At 39.4% G+C, this 19,034-nt stretch overlaps 1 protein-coding gene across 3 annotated transcripts in view; it reads left to right on the forward strand.

Annotated features, from left to right (window-relative positions):
- LOC123505991 (ankyrin-1-like) overlaps window positions 1-19,034 on the forward strand; it is a 42,517-nt gene that overhangs the window by 11,063 nt on the left and 12,420 nt on the right. For all 3 annotated transcript variants that reach the window (XM_045257809.1, XM_045257801.1, XM_045257815.1), the window contains exons 3-9: window positions 2,810-2,973; window positions 3,898-4,007; window positions 4,692-4,768; window positions 5,317-5,447; window positions 11,282-11,563; window positions 14,322-14,478; window positions 16,679-16,837. In XM_045257809.1, coding sequence (XP_045113744.1) covers window positions 2,810-2,973; window positions 3,898-4,007; window positions 4,692-4,768; window positions 5,317-5,447; window positions 11,282-11,563; window positions 14,322-14,478; window positions 16,679-16,837 — 1,080 coding nt within the window. The remainder of the gene's footprint in view (window positions 1-2,809; window positions 2,974-3,897; window positions 4,008-4,691; window positions 4,769-5,316; window positions 5,448-11,281; window positions 11,564-14,321; window positions 14,479-16,678; window positions 16,838-19,034) is intronic.

A 19,034-nucleotide genomic window follows, 5' to 3' on the forward strand; every position in this document is an offset into this window, starting at 1 on the left:
AGTGGTGTTGGAGACTTGGGATTTTGAGGGTTGTTAGAGGGATGGTTTGCCTACTTTCACACCAATTTTTGAGTTTTTGCTGATAATAGTTTAGCCAGAATAGTCACTTAAAGATGGTATGCTTGTTGCCATTCCCAGGGTGAGGAAAAATTGTCGTAGTGTTGATGTTTTTTTGTTTTTTTTCTATGATCGGGTGGTTTTGGGGACTTGGGATTTTGAGGGTTGTTAGAGGGATAGTTTGCCTACTTTCACACCAATTTTTGAGTTTTTGCTGATAATAGTTTAGCCAGAATAGTCACTTAAAGATGGTATGCTTGTTGCTATTCTGAGGGTAAAAAAAATTGTCGTGTTCTGACGTTTTTTAATTTTTTTCTTGGATGGAGTGGAGTTAGAGATTTGGGGTTTTGAGGGTTGTTAGAGGGATAGTTTGCCTACTTTCACACCAGTTTTTGAGTTTCTATTGGCTGTGGTTTAATCAGAATAGTCTCTTTTGTATCAAGTAGGAAAAAAAAATATCTGGGAAAGAAAAATGTTGAGATGTTTTGATGTTTTTGCTGATTTTGTTGGATCGAGTGGTGTTGGAGACTTGGGATTTTGAGGGTTGTTAGAGGGATGGTTTGCCTACTTTCACACCAATTTTTGAGTTTTTGCTGATAATAGTTTAGCCAGAATAGTCACTTAAAGATGGTATGCTTGTTGCCATTCCCAGGGTGAGGAAAAATCGTCATTGTGTTTAGATATTTTTTTAAATTTTTTCTTAAATCGAGTGGAGTTAGAGATTTGGGGTTTTGAGGATAGCTAGAAGAATGGTTTGCCTACTTTCACACCAATTTTGTACTATCTGCTTACAATAGTTTAGCCAGAATAGTCACTTTTGCATCAGGTACGAAAAAAAATCTTAGTAAAAAAATGTGGAAATGTTTTGACGTTTTTGCATTTTTTCACCGTATCGCGTGAATTAGAGATTCTGAAATTTGAGGATAGTTAGACTGATAGTTTGTCAATATCCACACCAGTTTTTGAGTATCCACTATCTATAGTTTAGCTAGGATAGTCATTTCATTGAGCTTGTCAAAAAATGAAGGCCTCAGACTGACATGTTTTGAATGCTTTCCTGTTGGTGTGACAAGGATAGCTAGGTAAGAGTTGGTGAAATGTCAGCAGTACTTTGTCACTCTACTTTCTCACACTTCCCTTCCACCTACCACAATCACACTCATACCCAAGGAGCAACAACTATTCAGCTACCACCACACAAATTTTCAGCCACCTACCACCATCCGAACTACCACAATTCCTAACTTTTCTAAGGCTAACCACACAGCGACACTCAAATTATTATGAGCGTCACCCTAGTTTCTCACTCCATTTCTCACACTTCCCTTCCACCTACCACAATCACACTCACACCCAAGAAGGAACAACTATTCATCTACCACCACACCAAATTTGACCCACCTACCACCATCTAAACTACCACAATCCATAACTTTTCTAAAACCAACTACCCTTAAAATCTTGAATCTGTAGACCCATTACACAACTTTCTCACTCTATTTCTCACACTTCCCCTCCACCTACCATAATCACACTCATAAACAATGAACAACAGCTATTCAGCTACCACCACACCAATTTTCAGCCACCTACCACCATTCAAACTACCACAATTCTTAACTTTTCTAAAACCAACTACCTGAAAAATCTTGAATCTGTAGACCCATCACACTACTTTGTCACTCTATTTCTCACACTTCCCCTCCACCTCCCACAATCACACTCACACACAATGAACAACAACTATTCAGCTACCACCACACCAAATTTGAGCCACCTACCACCATCCAAACTACCACAATTCTTAACTTTTCTAAAACCAACTACCCTTAAAATCTTGAATCTGTAGACCCATTACACTAGTTTCTCACTCTATTTCTCACACTTCCCCTCCACCAACCACAATCACACTCACACCCAAGGAGGAACAACTATTCAGCTACCACCACACCAATTTTGAGCCACCTACCACCATCCGAACTACCACAATTCTTAACTTTTCTAAAACCAACTACCCTTAAAATCTTGAATCTGTAGACCCATCACACTACTTTGTCACTCTATTTCTCACACTTCCTCTCCACCTACCACAATCACACTCACACACAATGAACAACAACTATTCATCTACCACCACACCAAATTTGAGCCACCTACCACCATCCAAACTACCACAATTTGTAACTTTTCTAAAACCAACTACCTGAAAAATCTTGAATCTGTAGACCCATTACACTAGTTTCTCACTCTATTTCTCACACTTCCTCTCCACCTACCACAATCACACTCACACACAATGAACAACAACTATTCAGCTACCACCACACCAAATTTGACCCACCTACCACCATCCGAACTACCACAATCCATAACTTTTCTAAGGCTAACCACACAGCGACACTCAAATTATTATGAGCGTCACCCTAGTTTCTCACTCCATTTCTCACACTTCCCCTCCACCTACCACAACCACACTCACACACAAGGAGGAACAACTATTCAGCTACCACCACACCAAATTTGAGCCACCTACCACCATCTAAACTACCACAATTCTTAACTTTTCTAAAACCAACTACCCTTAAAATCTTGAATCTGTAGACCCATCACACTAGTTTCTCACTCTATTTCTCACACTTCCCCTCCACCTACCACAACCACACTCACACCCAAGGAGGAACAACTATTCAGCTACCACCACATCAAATTTGAGCCACCTACCACCATTCAAACTACCACAATTGCCTTGCAGAATGAGAGCATCTTGCATGTGGTCAATGAAGAAGGTTATAATCTTCTGCAAAAGGCTGTGGGTCTGAACAACATTGGTTTGACTAGGTGGTGTTTGTCATCGCGATCTCTGGACGTCAATCGCGGTGTTTGCTCGCTTCCTCTTCACATCGCATGTTTGAAAGGGTAAGTGGTGTTGACGGGGTGTTTTTGGTGTGTTTTGATGTGTTTTTGGGGTGTTTTGGATGTTTTGGGGTGATATGGGGTGTTTTTGTTGTGTTTTGGGGTGTTTTTGGTGTGTTTTGATGTGTTTTGGGGTGTTTAGGAGATGTTTAGGGTGTTTTGATGTGTTTTGGGGTATTTTGTGGTGTTTTGGGGTGTTTTGGTGTGTTTATGGGATGTTTTGGGTATTTTGGGGTGATTTGGGATGTTTTGGTGTGTTTGATGGTGTTTCGGGGTGTTTTGGGTGTTTTGGGGTGTTTTGGTGTGTTTGGTGTGTTTTGGTGTGTTTTGGTGTGTTTTGGGGTATTTTGGGGTGATTTGGGATGTTTTGGTGTGTTTGATGTGTTTTGGATGTTTTGGGGTGACATGGGGTGTTTGTGGTGTGTTTTGGGTTTTGCAGTGTTTTGGGTGTGTTTGGGTGTGTTTTGGGATGTTTGGGGTGATATGGGTGTTTGTGGTGTGTTTTGGGGTGTATTGCAGTGTTTTGTGGTGTTTTGTGGTGTTTGGTGGTGTATTGCAGTGTTTTGGGGTGTTTTGGTGTGTTTTTGGGGTGTTTTGGGGTATTTTGGAGTGTTTTGGGGTGTATTGCAGTGTTTTGGTGTGTTTATGGGATGTTTTGAGGTGTTTTGGGGTGTTTGATGGTGTTTTGGGGTGTATTGCAGTGTTTTGGGGTGTTTGGTGGTGTATTGCAGTGTTTTGTGGTGTTATTATGGTGCATTGCAGTTCATTTCAGTATTTTGGCCATATATAAATAATTTCTTTATGCTTTTTGCACCATTAAACCAGCATTTTAATACTGATTTTCCTCTCTCCCTCTTTTTTACCCAACACCTGACACACTGACACACTAATACACTGACACTGACACACTGACACACTGACACACAGCTATGAGGAGTGTGTCGAGATTTTGCTGAAGGCGGGAGCGAGGACTGATGTTGAAGCAAGGATGTGCTGGCCTGGACCTCATAATCAGAACTGTGAACAAAGGGCTGCGTGTAAGTTGTCATTTTTGCTTTTTACCGCTAACTCGCTTGGTCTAGAGACTTGAGATTTATATGGGTGTTAGAGGAATGTTTGTTGTACCTACATATAAATTTTGAGCCTTCTACCACCTACCAGTCTACCACAATTTTAGTTTTTGTAACACCAACCAACATTATTTTAAGATGTGAGTTTTGGGTTTGTTAATCATTTTTGCTTTTTACCGCTAACTCGCTTGGCCTAGAGACTTAAGATTTATATGGGTGTTAGAGGAATGTTTGTTGTACCTGCATATAAATTTTGAGGTCTCTACCACGTACCAGTCTACCACAATTTTGGTTTTTGTAACACCAACCAACATTATTTTAAGATGTGAGTTTTGGGTTTGTTAATCATTTTTGCTTTTTACCGCTAACTCGCTTGGCCTAGAGACTTGAGATTTATTGGGGTGTTAGAGGAATGTTTGTTGTACCTACATATAAATTTTGAGGTCTCTACCACGTACCAGTCTACCACAATTTTAGTTTTTGTAACACCAACCAATATTATTTTAAGATTCAAGCCAGTATTGAGTCAGTTTACCCTCTGTGATACTCATATACTTAGCCTTACTACTACTACTACTACTACTACTACTACTACTACTACTACTACTACTACTACTACTACTACTACTACTACTACTACTACTGTTGCAGGCACGGATGTCACGGCAAACGATCGTTCCAGCGACAAGTTGCAGAACGCAATATTTTATGCAATAGATGGAGATCAGGTGGGTGTCTGTATGTCTGTGTGTCTTACTGCTACTACTACTACTACTACTACTGCTACTACTACTACTACTACTACTACTACTGGTGTTATTTGTGCTGTTGTTGTTGTTGTTGTTGTTTTCTTCTTCTTCTTCTTCTTCTTCTTCTTCTTCTTCTTCTTCTTCTTCTTCTTCTTCTTCTTCTTCTTCTTCTTCTTCTTCTTCTTCTTCTCCTCCTCCTCCTCCTCCTCCTCCTCCTCCTCTTCTTCTTCTTCTTCTTCTTCTTCTTCTTCTTCTTCTTCTTCTCCTTCTTCTCCTCCTCCTCCTCCTCCTCCTCCTCCTCCTCCTCCTCCTCCTCCTCCTCCTCCTCCTCCTCCTCCTCCTCCTCCTCCTCCTCTCCTCCTACTACTACTACTACTACTACTACTACTACTACTACTACTACTACTACTACTACTACTACCACCACCACCACTACTATAATTTTCCTCCTACCACCATCACCACCACTACTACTACTACTACTACTACTACTACTACTACTACTACTACTACTACTACTACTGCAGGTGGACATCTTGGAGCTGCTAACTCAACAGGCTGACGACCACTGGCTTCCCTGGCAGCAGAGAAGGCCATTACTCCACATAGCTTGTGAAAGGGGCGCTTGGAACTGTGTGAAATACCTAGTTCTTGAAAGGTGAGTCTCTTATATTTTTGCAATTTTCTCCCATTTCTGGTTATTTCTCAGGTTTCATTTTTTGAGGGTTGGTTTGGCGGTGTTTGGTGTGTTTGTGTGTAAAATTGTGTTTGGTTTCGCTTTGTGGTTTTTGAGATATGAGCGAAAATGTTTGAGTGTGTTTGGTCTGTTTTGAGAAATTTGCTCAAGATGTTATTTTAGTTTTTGTCAATTTTTTTCAATTTCTGGTTATTTCTCAGGTTTCATTTTTTGAGGGTTGGTTTGGCGGTGTTTGGTGTGTTTGTGTGTAAAATTGTGTTTGGTTTACTCTTGTGGTTTTTGAGATATGAGTGAAAATGTTTGAGTGTTTTAGTTGGGTTTTTGAAAATTTGCGTGTGAGTCTGTCTTATATTTTTGCAATTTTCTCCCATTTCTGGTTATTTCTCAGGTTTCATTTTTTGAGGGTTGGTTTGGCGGTGTTTGGTGTGTTTGTGTGTAAAATTGTGTTTGGTTTCGCTTTGTGGTTTTTGAGATATGAGTGAAAATGTTTGAGTGTGTTTGGTCTGTTTTGAGAAATTCGCTCAAGATGTTATTTTAGTTTTTGTCAATTTTTTTCAATTTCTGGTTATTTCTCAGGTTTCATTTTTTGAGGGTTGGTTTGGCGGTGTTTGGTGTGTTTGTGTGTAAAATTGTGTTTGGTTTACTCTTGTGGTTTTTGAGATATGAGTGAAAATGTTTGAGTGTTTTAGTTGGGTTTTTGAAAAGTTGTGTTTGAGTCTGTCTTATATTTTTGCAATTTTCTCCCATTTCTGGTTATTTCTCAGGTTTCATTTTTTGAGGGTTGGTTTGGCAGTGTTTGGTGTGTTTGTGTGTAAAATTGTGTTTGGTTTCGCTTTGTGGTTTTTGAGATATGAGTGAAAATGTTTGAGTGTGTTTGGTCTGTTTTGAGAAATTTGCTCAAGATGTTATTTTAGTTTTTGTCAATTTTTTTCAATTTCTGGTTATTTCTCAGGTTTCATTTTTTGAGGGTTTGTTTGGCAGTGTTTGGTGTGTTTGTGTGTAAAATTGTGTTTGGTTTACTCGTGTGGTTTTTGAGATATGAGTGAAAATGTTTGAGTGTTTTAGTTGGGTTTTTGAAAAGTTGTGTGTGAATGTCTTATATTTTTTCATTTTTTTTTTCAATTTCTGGTTATTTCTCAGGTTTCATTTTTTGAGGGTTTGTTTGGCGGTGTTTGGTGTGTTTGTGTGTAAAATTGTGTTTGGTTTCGCTTTGTGGTTTTTGAGATATGAGCAAAAATGTTTGAGTGTGTTTGGTCTGTTTTGAGAAATTTGCGCAAGATGTTATTTTAGTTTTTGTCAATTTTTTTCAATTTCTGGTTATTTCTCAGGTTTCATTTTTTGAGGGTTGGTTTGGCAGTGTTTGGTGTGTTTGTGTGTAAAATTGTGTTTGGTTTCGCTTTGTGGTTTTTGAGATATGAGTGAAAATGTTTGAGTGTTTTAGTTGGGTTTTTGAAAATTTGCGTGTGAGTCTGTCTTATATTTTTGCAATTTTCTCCCATTTCTGGTTATTTCTCAGGTTTCATTTTTTGAGGGTTTGTTTGGCGGTGTTTGGTGTGTTTGTGTGTAAAATTGTGTTTGGTTTACTCTTGTGGTTTTTGAGATATGAGTGAAAATGTTTGAGTGTGTTTGGTCTGTTTTGAGAAATTTGCGCAAGATGTTATTTTAGTTTTTGTCAATTTTTTTCAATTTCTGGTTATTTCTCAGGTTTCATTTTTTGAGGGTTTGTTTGGCGGTGTTTGGTGTGTTTGTGTGTAAAATTGTGTTTGGTTTACTCTTGTGGTTTTTGAGATATGAGTGAAAATGTTTGAGTGTTTTAGTTGGGTTTTTGAAAATTTGCGTGTGAGTCTGTCTTATATTTTTGCAATTTTCTCCCATTTCTGGTTATTTCTCAGGTTTCATTTTTTGAGGGTTGGTTTGGCAGTGTTTGGTGTGTTTGTGTGTAAAATTGTGTTTGGTTTACTCTTGTGGTTTTTGAGATATGAGTGAAAATGTTTGAGTGTTTTAGATGTGTTTTTGAAAATTTGTGTTTGAGTCTGTCTTATATTTTTGCAATTTTCTCCCATTTCTGGTTATTTCTCAGGTTTCATTTTTTGAGGGTTGGTTTGGCGGTGTTTGGTGTGTTTGTGTGTAAAATTGTGTTTGGTTTCGCTTTGTGGTTTTTGAGATGTGAGTGAAAATGTTTGAGTGTTTTAGTTGGGTTTTTGAAAAGTTGTGTTTGAGTCTGTCTTATATTTTTGCAATTTTCTCCCATTTCTGGTTATTTCTCAGGTTTCATTTTTTGAGGGTTGGTTTGGCAGTGTTTGGTGTGTTTGTGTGTAAAATTGTGTTTGGTTTCGCTTTGTGGTTTTTGAGATATGAGTGAAAATGTTTGAGTGTGTTTGGTCTGTTTTGAGTAATTTGCGCAAGATGTTATTTTAGTTTTTGTCAATTTTTTTCAATTTCTGGTTATTTCTCAGGTTTCATTTTTTGAGGGTTGGTTTGGCGGTGTTTGGTGTGTTTGTGTGTAAAATTGTGTTTGGTTTCGCTTTGTGGTTTTTGAGATATGAGTGAAAATGTTTGAGTGTGTTTGATCTGTTTTGAGAAATTTGCGCAAGATGTTATTTTAGTTTTTGTCAATTTTTTTCAATTTCTGGTTATTTCTCAGGTTTCATTTTTTGAGGGTTGTTTTGGCGGTGTTTGGTGTGTTTGTGTGTAAAATTGTGTTTGTTTCCACTTTCCGGTTTTTGAGATGTGAGCAAAAATGTTTGAGTGTTTTAGATGTGTTTTTGAAAAGTTGTGTGTGAATGTCTTATATTTTTTCTTTTTTTTTTTTCAATTTTTGGTTATTTCTCAGCTTTCATTTTTTGAGGGTTTGTTTGGCGGTGTTTGGTGTGTTTGTGTGTAAAATTGTGTTTGGTTTACTCTTGTGGTTTTTGAGATATGAGCAAAAATGTTTGAGTGTGTTTGGTCTGTTTTGAGAAATTTGCTCAAGATGTTATTTTAGTTTTCGTCAATTTTTTTCAATTTCTGGTTATTTCTCAGGTTTCATTTTTTGAGGGTTGGTTTGGCGGTGTTTGGTGTGTTTGTGTGTAAAATTGTGTTTGGTTTACTCGTGTGGTTTTTGAGATATGAGTGAAAATGTTTGAGTGTGTTTGGTCTGTTTTGAGAAATTTGCTCAAGATGTTATTTTAGTTTTTGTCAATATTTTTCAATTTCTGGTTATTTCTCAGGTTTCATTTTTTGAGGGTTTGTTTGGCGGTGTTTGGTGTGTTTGTGTGTAAAATTGTGTTTGGTTTTGCTTTGTGGTTTTTGAGATATGAGTGAAAATGTTTGAGTGTTTTAGTTGGGTTTTTGAAAAGTTGTGTTTGAGTCTGTCTTATATTTTTGCAATTTTCTCCCATTTCTGGTTATTTCTCAGCTTTCATTTTTTGAGGGTTTGTTTGGCGGTGTTTGGTGTGTTTGTGTGTAAAATTGTGTTTGGATCCACTTTCCGGTTTTTGAGATATGAGCAAAAATGTTTCAGTGTTTTAAATATATTTTTCAAAATGTGTGTGTATATTTACATTATTGTATTGTACAGGATGACAAAGGTCCTTTAGTCCCATATCCTTCAGTCCTCCATATGTGAGGTCCTTCAGTCCCATATGTGAGGTCCTTTAGTCCCATATGTGAGGTCCTTTAGTCCCATTTCCTTCAGTCCTTCATATGTGAGGTCCTTCAGTCCCATATCCTTCATATGTGAGGTCCTTCAGTCCCATTTCCTTCAGTCCTTCATATGTGAGGTCCTTCAGTCCCATATCCTTCAGTCGTTCTTCATATGTGAGGTCCTTTAGTCCCATTTCCTTCAGTCGTTCTTCATATGTGAGGTCCTTTAGTCCCATTTCCTTCAGTCCTTCATATGTGAGGTCCTTCAGTCCCATTTCCTTCAGTCCTTCATATGTGAGGTCCTTTAGTCCCATTTCCTTCAGTCCTTCATATGTGAGGTCCTTTAGTCCCATTTCCTTCAGTTGTTCTTCATATGTGAGGTCCTTTAGTCCCATTTCCTTCAGTCCTTCATATGTGAGGTCCTTCAGTCCCATTTCCTTCAGTTGTTCTTCATATGTGAGGTCCTTTAGTCCCATTTCCTTCAGTCCTTCATATGTGAGGTCCTTCAGTCCCATTTCCAGTCAGTCAGTCAGTCAGTCAGTCAGTCAGTCAGTCAGTCAGTCAGTCAGTCAGTCAGTCAGTCAGTCAGTTAGTCAGTCAGTTAGTTAGTCAGTCAGTCAGACAGTCAGTTTCTCATTATCCACTTGGTCCAGTCCGCTGATCCACTCGTAAGGGTTTTAGATGTTTTGTGGTTCTAGAGGCTCTCTCTCTCTCTCTCTCTCTCTCTCTCTCTCTCTCTCTCTCTCTCTCTCTCTCTCTCTCTCTCTCTCTCTCTCTCTCTCTCTCTCTCTCTCTCTCTCTCTCTCTCTCTCTCTCTCTCTCTCTCTCTCTCTCTCTCTCTCTCTCATCTATTCACTGGGTTTTAAGAGTGTTTTGTGGTTCTAGAGGCAGAGTGACAACATTTCTGCATTATTAACAGGAGAAACACTCTTTTGAAAGGCTCTAGTTGAAGTAATAAGGGTTTTTAAGAGTGTTTTGTGGTTCTAGAGGCAGAGTGACAACATTTCTGCATTATTAACAGGAGAAACACTCTTTTGAAAGGCTCTAGTTGAAGTAATAAGGGTTTTTAAGAGTGTTTTTGTGGTTCTAGAGGCAGAGTGACAACATTTCTGCATTATTAACAGGAGAAACACTCTTTTGAAAGGCTCTAGTTGAAGTAATAAGGGTTCTAAGAGTGTTTTTGTGGTTCTAGAGGCAGAGTGACAACATTTCTGCATTATTAACAGGAGAAACACTCTTTTGAAAGGCTCTAGTTGAAGTAATAAGGGTTTTTAAGAGTGTTTTTGTGGTTCTAGAGGCAGAGTGACAACATTTCTACATTATTAACAGGAGAAACACTCTTTTGAAAGGCTCTAGTTGAAGTAATAATTAAGTTTTTCCTGTCTCTCCTCATATGTCATCCCTTCAAATTCTGGGGCCATTCTTGTAACCATTTTTTGTAGTCTCTCCAGCTTCCACACTACCCCTGCATAGTCCAATCTGGGGCTTACTATACGACTTATCAATTTCTTCATCATTTCTTTGTCCATGTAGTGAAATGCTACTCCAATATTCCTTAGCAAATTATATGTCTCTTGGAAAATTCTATCAATATGGCTTCCAAGTTCATTGTTTTTTTTCCATCGTCACTCTCAAATCTTCTTCCTGTTTCACTCTTTCCAGTTTTGCTCCATCTCCCCATCTTGTAGACACCCACAGCTCATGTTTCCCTCTTCCTCTCTCCCTCCTTCAGCCTCTAAAGGGCCATAGGCAGCCTTTATACTGGCAGACACACACAAAACAATATTATGTCCAGGTCTTGTTGCAGTCTTTCCTTAGCTAGGGTGTGCATCCTGGACTGAAAAATGCTCCACTTTCTCTCTCACTTTCTCACTCTCTCACTCAACGTAGAGCTATGTCACTTTCACACAAGATAGACCAACCCTTTAACTACCAGCCTACCAAAAATCATCCCTATAGGCCTAACAGATTACCCACAATTTCAGGTCAGTCAAAATAAACCAAAATTTCTTGATCTTACGCAAAAAAAAAATGCTCGACTTTCTCTCTCACTTTCTCACTCTCTCACTCAACCTAGAGCTATCTCACTTTCACACAAGATAGACCAACCCTTTAACTACCAGCCTACCAAAATCATCCTTGTAGGCCTAACAGATTACCCACAATTCCAGGTCGGACGAGATCAACCAGTGCTTTGACGAATATTACCCGATTCATCAAGCGTCATTACATCACACGAAATTTTTGGAGTTAATGATACAGTGTGGGGCAGACACAAGCGCCAGGACTTGTACTCAGCAGATGACGGTGTTGCATGTGGTGTTCCTGCTGGGGAAGAAAGGTGCGGAGGACACTCTAGAAACCGTCAAGGTCCTCATGTCCAATGGCCTAAAGGAACACTTAAATACAGCAGATACTCTCGGTAATACGCCACTACATGCTTTGATCGTGAGGTGAGTTTGTTATCGGCTTGTTTGAGTTTGATAGGAGTGTGGTAGGGGTGTCATATTTGGTGGAGGGTGGAGGGAAGGTGGAGGAAGGTCTCTGTAGGTGGAGGTAAGTGGAGGTGACTTGTGGAGGGAGATATGGAGGGAAAAGTATAGGTGGGTGGAGAAAAAAATGAGAAAAATTGCCCGGTTTTGGTGTGAGACTATCTTTGAAAACGACTATTTTGACTATCAAGGAAGGGAGGTAGGATAGTCAAGTGTGGAGGGAAGGTGGAGGAAAGGTGGAGGAAGGTCTCTGTAGGTGGAGGTAAGTGGAGGTGACTTGTGGAGGGAGATATGGAGGGAAAAGTATAGGTGGGTGGAAGGAAAAATTAGAAAAATTGCCCAGTTTTGATGTGAGACTATCTTAGAAAACGACTATTTTGACTATCAAGGAAGGGAGGTAGGATAGTCAAGTGTGGAGGGAAGGTGGAGGAAAGGTGGAGGAAGGTCTCTGTAGGTGGAGGTAAGTGGAGGTGACTTGTGGAGGGAGATATGGAGGAAAGAATTGGTGGCTGGTGGAGAGAAAAGTGAGATAAAATTTGAGGTATTGGTGCGAGACTATCATAGAAAACGACTATTTTAACTATCAAGGAAGGGAGATAGAATGGTCAAACTTGGTGGAGGAGTGGAGGAAACATGGAGGAAAGTGTATGTAGGTGGAGGAGTGTGGAGGTAACTTGTGGAGGGAGATATGGAGGGAAGAAGACAAACATTTGGAGGTAAAAATATCTTGATTTTGATTTGAGACTAGAGCATCTTAGAAAAATACGTAATATTGTAGTTTCTGCCCTTACTCCCCCCCCCTCCACCCCCAAACAAGCATGGCGACAGGTGGGAATGCGGAGTTTTGTGTGGGGGTACGTGAAATGTGTCGGAAATGCGTATTTTTTGCGTAAAACGAAAAAAAAAAATTGCGTTAGCTAATTTAACGTAACACCACATCAATATCATGCGTATTCCTCGTAGCGGGTAGAGATATGCACCTTCATTTAACCCTTTCAGCACCAAGACGTGTTTCCATATCCACTGTATACAGCTTCAGAAACTCATACGGAGATTCTATTAGTGGAAGCTGTCGTCATTAATCCTCTGACCTACGTAGACCCTTCATAATGGATATAAAATCATTTAATTACCCCAAAATCAAATTAAAAATGCATCTTTATTGAAAGGGTTAAGTTATTTACCTCTCTATCTCTCTCAGTACTACGAGAAGAGATTGTGGCATATTTTAAGGGAGATACACCTCTTTCTCTCTTTCTTCATGTTCTCTAGCTTCATTATACCCCGCCAGGCCCTTGTTAAGCTTCGGATCTCCTGTACTGCGAAGCTTTCCTACATTCCTGCAATTTGGTCTTGTGTTTTGAAGCCAGGAGAGACACCACACACTGTCTCTTGCTGGAAACTGTGCATCTCTCTTCAAGCTTGTGAATTTCTGCTCCCGGCTGGTTCCTGAGTGGATGTTCACTGCTTTCTCTCTCCATAGTCAATGTTTTGTGTGTGAGTGTCTGAGTAAGTTCAATCCACAAAGTTTTCTGAATTATTTATCCCTTCAGTACTGGGACACATTTTACCTCGAGATTTGAGGAGCGTTAAACCATTTTATTGACATTAGCAAGGGTCTATGGAGGTCATAAGGTTAATGGCAATAGTCTTCACTATTTTAACCACATCATGAGTTTGTGAAGCTGTGTCAAATCTCCATATTGTCCGCAGAATGACGAAGAAAACGTTATTCTGAATGTAATTTTCTTCGGAGAGTTTGCAATCTGTCCCCCAACGATCTCGTAATATTTTAGTGTTTCCTCGTACTTGACTGTGGGGAAAATAGTAGTAGTTGTTGGTGATGTTAGTGTTGATCTACTACTACTATTATTCCTACTATTTTTCTTGTATAGAATAGGAAAAGCTGGTCAGCGGTAACAAATTATGAAAAGGAAAAAAAGACCGACTTGATTTTCAGTTCCGTAAAAGATTATGAAAAGTAATATTTTGACTATGATAGGAGTGATGTAGGATAGTCAAACTTGGTGGAGGGGTGGAGGAAAGGTGGAGGTAAGACTGTGTAGGTGGAGGAGTGTGGAGGTAACTTGTGGAGGGAGATATGGAGGAAAGAATAAGAGGTGGTGGAGGAAAAATATCTCTTTTGATGTCAGACTATCTTAGAAAACCACTATTTTAACTATCAACGAAGAGAGGTAGGATAGTCAAAATTGGAGGAAAGGTGGAGGAAACATTAATAAAACATCCCACCGGAGGAAAACCCTGGAGGAAGAACGCGGAGGGAGAAACGGAGGAAAGAATAGGAGGTGGCGGAGAGAAAAATGAGGAAAAATATCTGGTTTTGATGTCAGACTATCTTAGAAAACCACTATTTTAACTATCAACGAAGCGAGGTAGGATAGTCAAAATTGGAGAGAAGGTGGAGGAAACATTAATAAAACATCCCACCGGAGGAAAACCGTGGAGGAAAAACACGGAGGGAGAAATGGAGGAAAGAATAGGAGGTGGCGGAGAGAAAAATGAGGAAAAATATCTAGTTTTGATGTCAGACTATCTTAGAAAACCACTATTTTAACTATCAACGAAGCAAGGTAGGATAGTCAAAATTGGAGAGAAGGTGGAGGAAACATTAATAAAACATCCCACCGGAGGAAAACCGTGGAGGAAAAACGCGGAGGGAGAAACGGAGGAAAGACTAAACACTTTTTTCCTCGCCCAGATATGCCCTGGAGGAAGCTCGTTATGGTTATGATCAGGAACCAAGACCTTGGAATAAATGGGATATGCTATTGATAGTACGCTATTTACTACAAAATGGCGCCTCTCCCTCCATCAACCAGCATGGGAATAGTGCACTAGCCTGTGTACTGAGACAGGTTAGTAGTAGTAGTAGTAGTTGTAGTAGTAACAGTAGTGGTAGTGCTGGTGGTTTTGAAATTATTTTTAGTTTTGTGTTATTTTCTTTCGCTTTTTCTCGCTCTCTCGTTCAAGTTAGAGCTATCTCACTTTCTCACATTTTAGAGCAAGGGTTTGACTACCACCACGTCAATTTTCACCCTTTCAACCTACCACAATTCACCACAATCTTGATTTTTGTAACAGTAACCAACATTCGCCCTCCAAAGAAATATATTCTACATTCTCTCTCATTTTCTCACTTTCTCGCTCCACTTAGAGCTATCTCACTTTCACACATTTTAGAGCAACTATCCACCTACCACCTCATCAAATTTCACCCTTCCAAACCACCACAATTCACCACAATCTTAATTTTTGTAACACCAACCAAAATCCTATTAAGAAAAATACATAACAATACACACACTCACTTTTAACATCATTTTCTGCCCCTGCCACATGACCTACCACAATCTCCTACACACACAATCTACCACAATCTTTCATCTACCACTGTACCAAAAATCAGCCCTGCACACTACCACAATTCACCACAATCTGCAGTTTGCCACACACATATGCATTGTTTTCTTTACGAGCGCTTAAGGGTAGGGGAGATTAAGCTTGCAATATCTCGCTAACTAGGAGACAGAGAGACAATGTGAGACCATCAAGAGATAGAGAAATGTTTCCTCTATCTTTCCTATTTGTCTCATTTTTTTCCGTTTACAGGGCGAGTCAGAAATTGAGGAAATGATGGAACTTCTCTGATTCTCTTACCTCCTAAAAATTCAATTCCAGAAGTATGTTACCTCAAACACATACTCACTCATACACTGAATTGGAAAAAGAGAGAGAGAGAGAGAGATGTGGACTTAAGGAAATGTTTTCTGTATTATCTCTCAAACTATAAGAGATAGAGAGAAACTAAAAGCATGGAGAGATAGCCAGAACATTTCTCTATCTCTCACGTATGTCTCACTGTCTCACATGTACAGGGTGAGTCAGAAATTGTAAAAATGTAACACCTTTTGTTATGCTTGTAACAGAAATTTGATGGGAGAGACAGTTATATTTTCTTCAATATCTCTCAAACTAAAAGAGATAGAGAGAAACTGAAAATATGGAGAGATAGAGAGATCTTTCTTCTATACACCCTGTAAGTCTCATTTGTCCAAACCTACAGGGTGAGTCACAAAGTATAAAAAACTAATGACATCTTTCCTTCACACACAAAAATGAGAGAGAGAGATATACTTAAACATTTTCCTCAATATCTCACAAACTAAAAGAGATAGGAAGAAATTAAAACCATGTACAAATAGCCAAATCATACCTCTATACACCCTGTAAACCCCACCCCCCTAAACCTACAGGGTGAGTCACAAAGTATGGAAAACTAATGACATCTTTCCTTCACACACAAAAATGAGAGAAAGAGAGATACTTAAACATTTTCCTCAATATCTCACAAACTAAAAGAGATAGGAAGAAATTAAAACCATGTACAGATAGCCAAATCATACCTCTATACACCCTGTAAACCCCACCCCCCCAAACCTACAGGGTGAGTCACAAAGTATGGAAAACTAATGACATCTTTCCTTCACACACAAAAATGAGAGAAAGAGATACTTTAACATTTTCCTCAATATCTCACAAACTAAAAGAGATAGGAAGAAATTAAAACCATGTACAAATAGCCAAATCATACCTCTATACACCCTGTAAACCCCACCCCCCCAAACCTACAGGGTGAGTCACAAAGTATGGAAAACTAATGACATCTTTCCTTCACACACAAAAATGAGAGAGAGATATATACTTAAACATTTTCCTCAATATCTCACAAACTAAAAGAGATAGGAAGAAATTAAAACTATGTACAAATAGCCAAATCATACCTCTATACACCCTGTAAACCCCACCCCCCCAAACCTACAGGGTGAGTCACAAAGTATGGAAAACTAATGACATCTTTCCTTCACACACAAAAATGAGAGAGAGATATATACTTAAACATTTTCCTCAATATCTCACAAACTAAAAGAGATAGAGAGAAAGTAAAACCATGTACAAATAGCCAAATCATACCTCTATACACCCTGTAAACCCCACCCCCCCAAACCTACAGGGTGAGTCACAAAATATGAAAAACTAACCACATTTATTCCCCAGGTTCGCGACTGGGAGTTTCGTTACGAGCTTCTGGATATGCTTCTACACTACGGAGGGAACCCAAACTTGGTGGGCAGGGACGGGTCAGTTCCCCTTATGGTCTGCCTGGTGCCTCTCATTAATAAGGATCCTCTGCATCACTTTACTCACACTATGAAGGTACTGTGTTTGAACGACTATTTTGACTATCAAGGAAGGGAGGTGGGATAGTCAAAATTGGAGGGAAGGTGGAGGAAACATGGAGGAAGGTCTGTGTAGGTGGAGGAGAGTGGAGGTAACTTGTGGAGGGAGATATGGAGGAAAGATTGCAGACTTTTGGAGGTAAAAATGTGAAAAATCGTCTGGTTTTGGTGTGAGACTATCTTAGAAAATGACTATTTTGACTATCAAGGAAGGGAGGTGGGATAGTCAAAATTGGAGGGAAGGTGGAGGAAAGATGGAGGAAGGTCTGTGTAGGTGGAGGAGAGTGGAGGTAACTTGTGGAGGGAGATATGGAGGAAAGATTGCAGACTTTTGGAGGTAAAAATGTGAAAAATCGTCTGGTTTTGGTGTGAGACTATCTTAGAAAACGACTATTTTCACTATGAAGGAAGGGAGGTGGGATAGTCAAAATTGGAGGGAAGGTGGAGGAAACATGGAGGAAGGTCTGTGTAGGTGGAGGAGTGTGGAGGTAACTTGTGGAGGGAGATATGGAGGAAAGATTGCAGACTTTCGGAGGTAAAAATGTGAAAAATCGTCTGGTTTTGGTGTGAGACTATCTTAGAAAAGTACTATTTTGACTATCAAGGAAGGGAGGTGGGATAGTCAAAATTGGAGGGAAGGTGGAGGAAACATGGAGGAAGGTCTGTGTAGGTGGAGGAGTGTGGAGGTAACCTGTGGGGGGAGATATGGAGGGAAGATTGCAGACTTTTGGAGGTAAAAATGTGAAAAATCGTCTGGTTTTGGTGTGAGACTATCTTAGAAAAGTACTATTTTGACTATCAAGGAAGGGAGGCGGGATAGTCAAAATTGGAGGGAAGGTGGAGGAAACATGGAGGAAGGTCTGTGTAAGTGGAGGAGTGTGGAGGTAACTCAAAAACATGCCAAACTGTCTTAAAACACCCTCAAAATATGCCAAATTGTCTTAAAACACCCTCAAAACATGCCAAACTGTCTTAAAATACCCTAAAACATGCCAAACTGTCTTAAAATATCCTCAAAACATGCCAAACTGTCTTAAAACACCTTCAAAACATGCCAAACTGTCTTAAAACACCCTCAAAACATGCCAAACTGTCTTAAAACACCCTCAAAACATGCCATACTGTCTTAAAACATCCTCAAAATATGCCAAACTGTCTTAAAACACCCTCAAAACATGCCAAACTGTCTTAAAACACCCTCATAACATGCCAAACTGTCTTAAAATACCCTCAAAACATGCCAAACTGTCTTTAAATACCCTCAAAACATGCCAAACTGTCTTAAAACACCTCAATACATGCCAAACTGTCTTAAACACCCTCAAAACATGCCAAACTGTCTTAAAACACCCTCAATACATGCCAAACTGTCTTAAAACACCCTCAATACATGCCAAACTGTCTTAAAACACCCTCAAAACATGCCAAACTGTCTTAAAACACCCTCAAAATATGCCAAACTGTCTTAAAACACCCTCAAAACATGCCAAACTGTCTTAAAACACCCTCAAAACATGCCAAACTGTCTTAAAACACCCTCAAAACATGCCAAACTGTCTTAAAACACACTCAAAACATGCCAAACTGTCTTAAAACACCCTCTAAACATGCCAAACTGTCTTAAAACACCTCTTGCCAGTAAATCTCATGCAAGCACCACAGATTTGACGTAAAAATGTTCGTTTCCTGTGGCTGTGAATCTGGGTTAAATTTTAGACATGTTTTTCTGCACTGAAATTGAGGATATTAGGAAGCATTGTCAGTCTTGATTTGGTCAAAGACATACACCTTTTCTTGACAAGTGGTCCAGCTGTCCTACACTGTTCCACTCTCTCCATGGGTGAATGACTGGGTTGATGGTACAAAAATCGTGATTGTGGTGGATTGTGGTGGTGTGGGAAGGTTATATTTGGTGTGGTGGTAGAAGGATGCTTGGTCTATGTTGTGTGAAAGTGAGATAGCTCTAACTTTTGTGAGAGAGTGAGAAAATGTGAGACAAAAACAACAATTTTATTTTTTTTTTGAGCGAATTTTGGTTGATGGTACAAAAATCGTGATTGTGGTGGATTGTGGTGGTGTGGGAAGGTTATATTTGGTGTGGTGGTAGAAGGATGCTTGGTCTATGTTGTGTGAAAGTGAGATAGCTCTAACTTGAGTGAGAGAGTGAGAAAATG

This window comes from Portunus trituberculatus, chromosome 2 (assembly GCF_017591435.1).
Source record: "Portunus trituberculatus isolate SZX2019 chromosome 2, ASM1759143v1, whole genome shotgun sequence".
NCBI lineage: Eukaryota > Metazoa > Arthropoda > Malacostraca > Decapoda > Portunidae > Portunus > Portunus trituberculatus.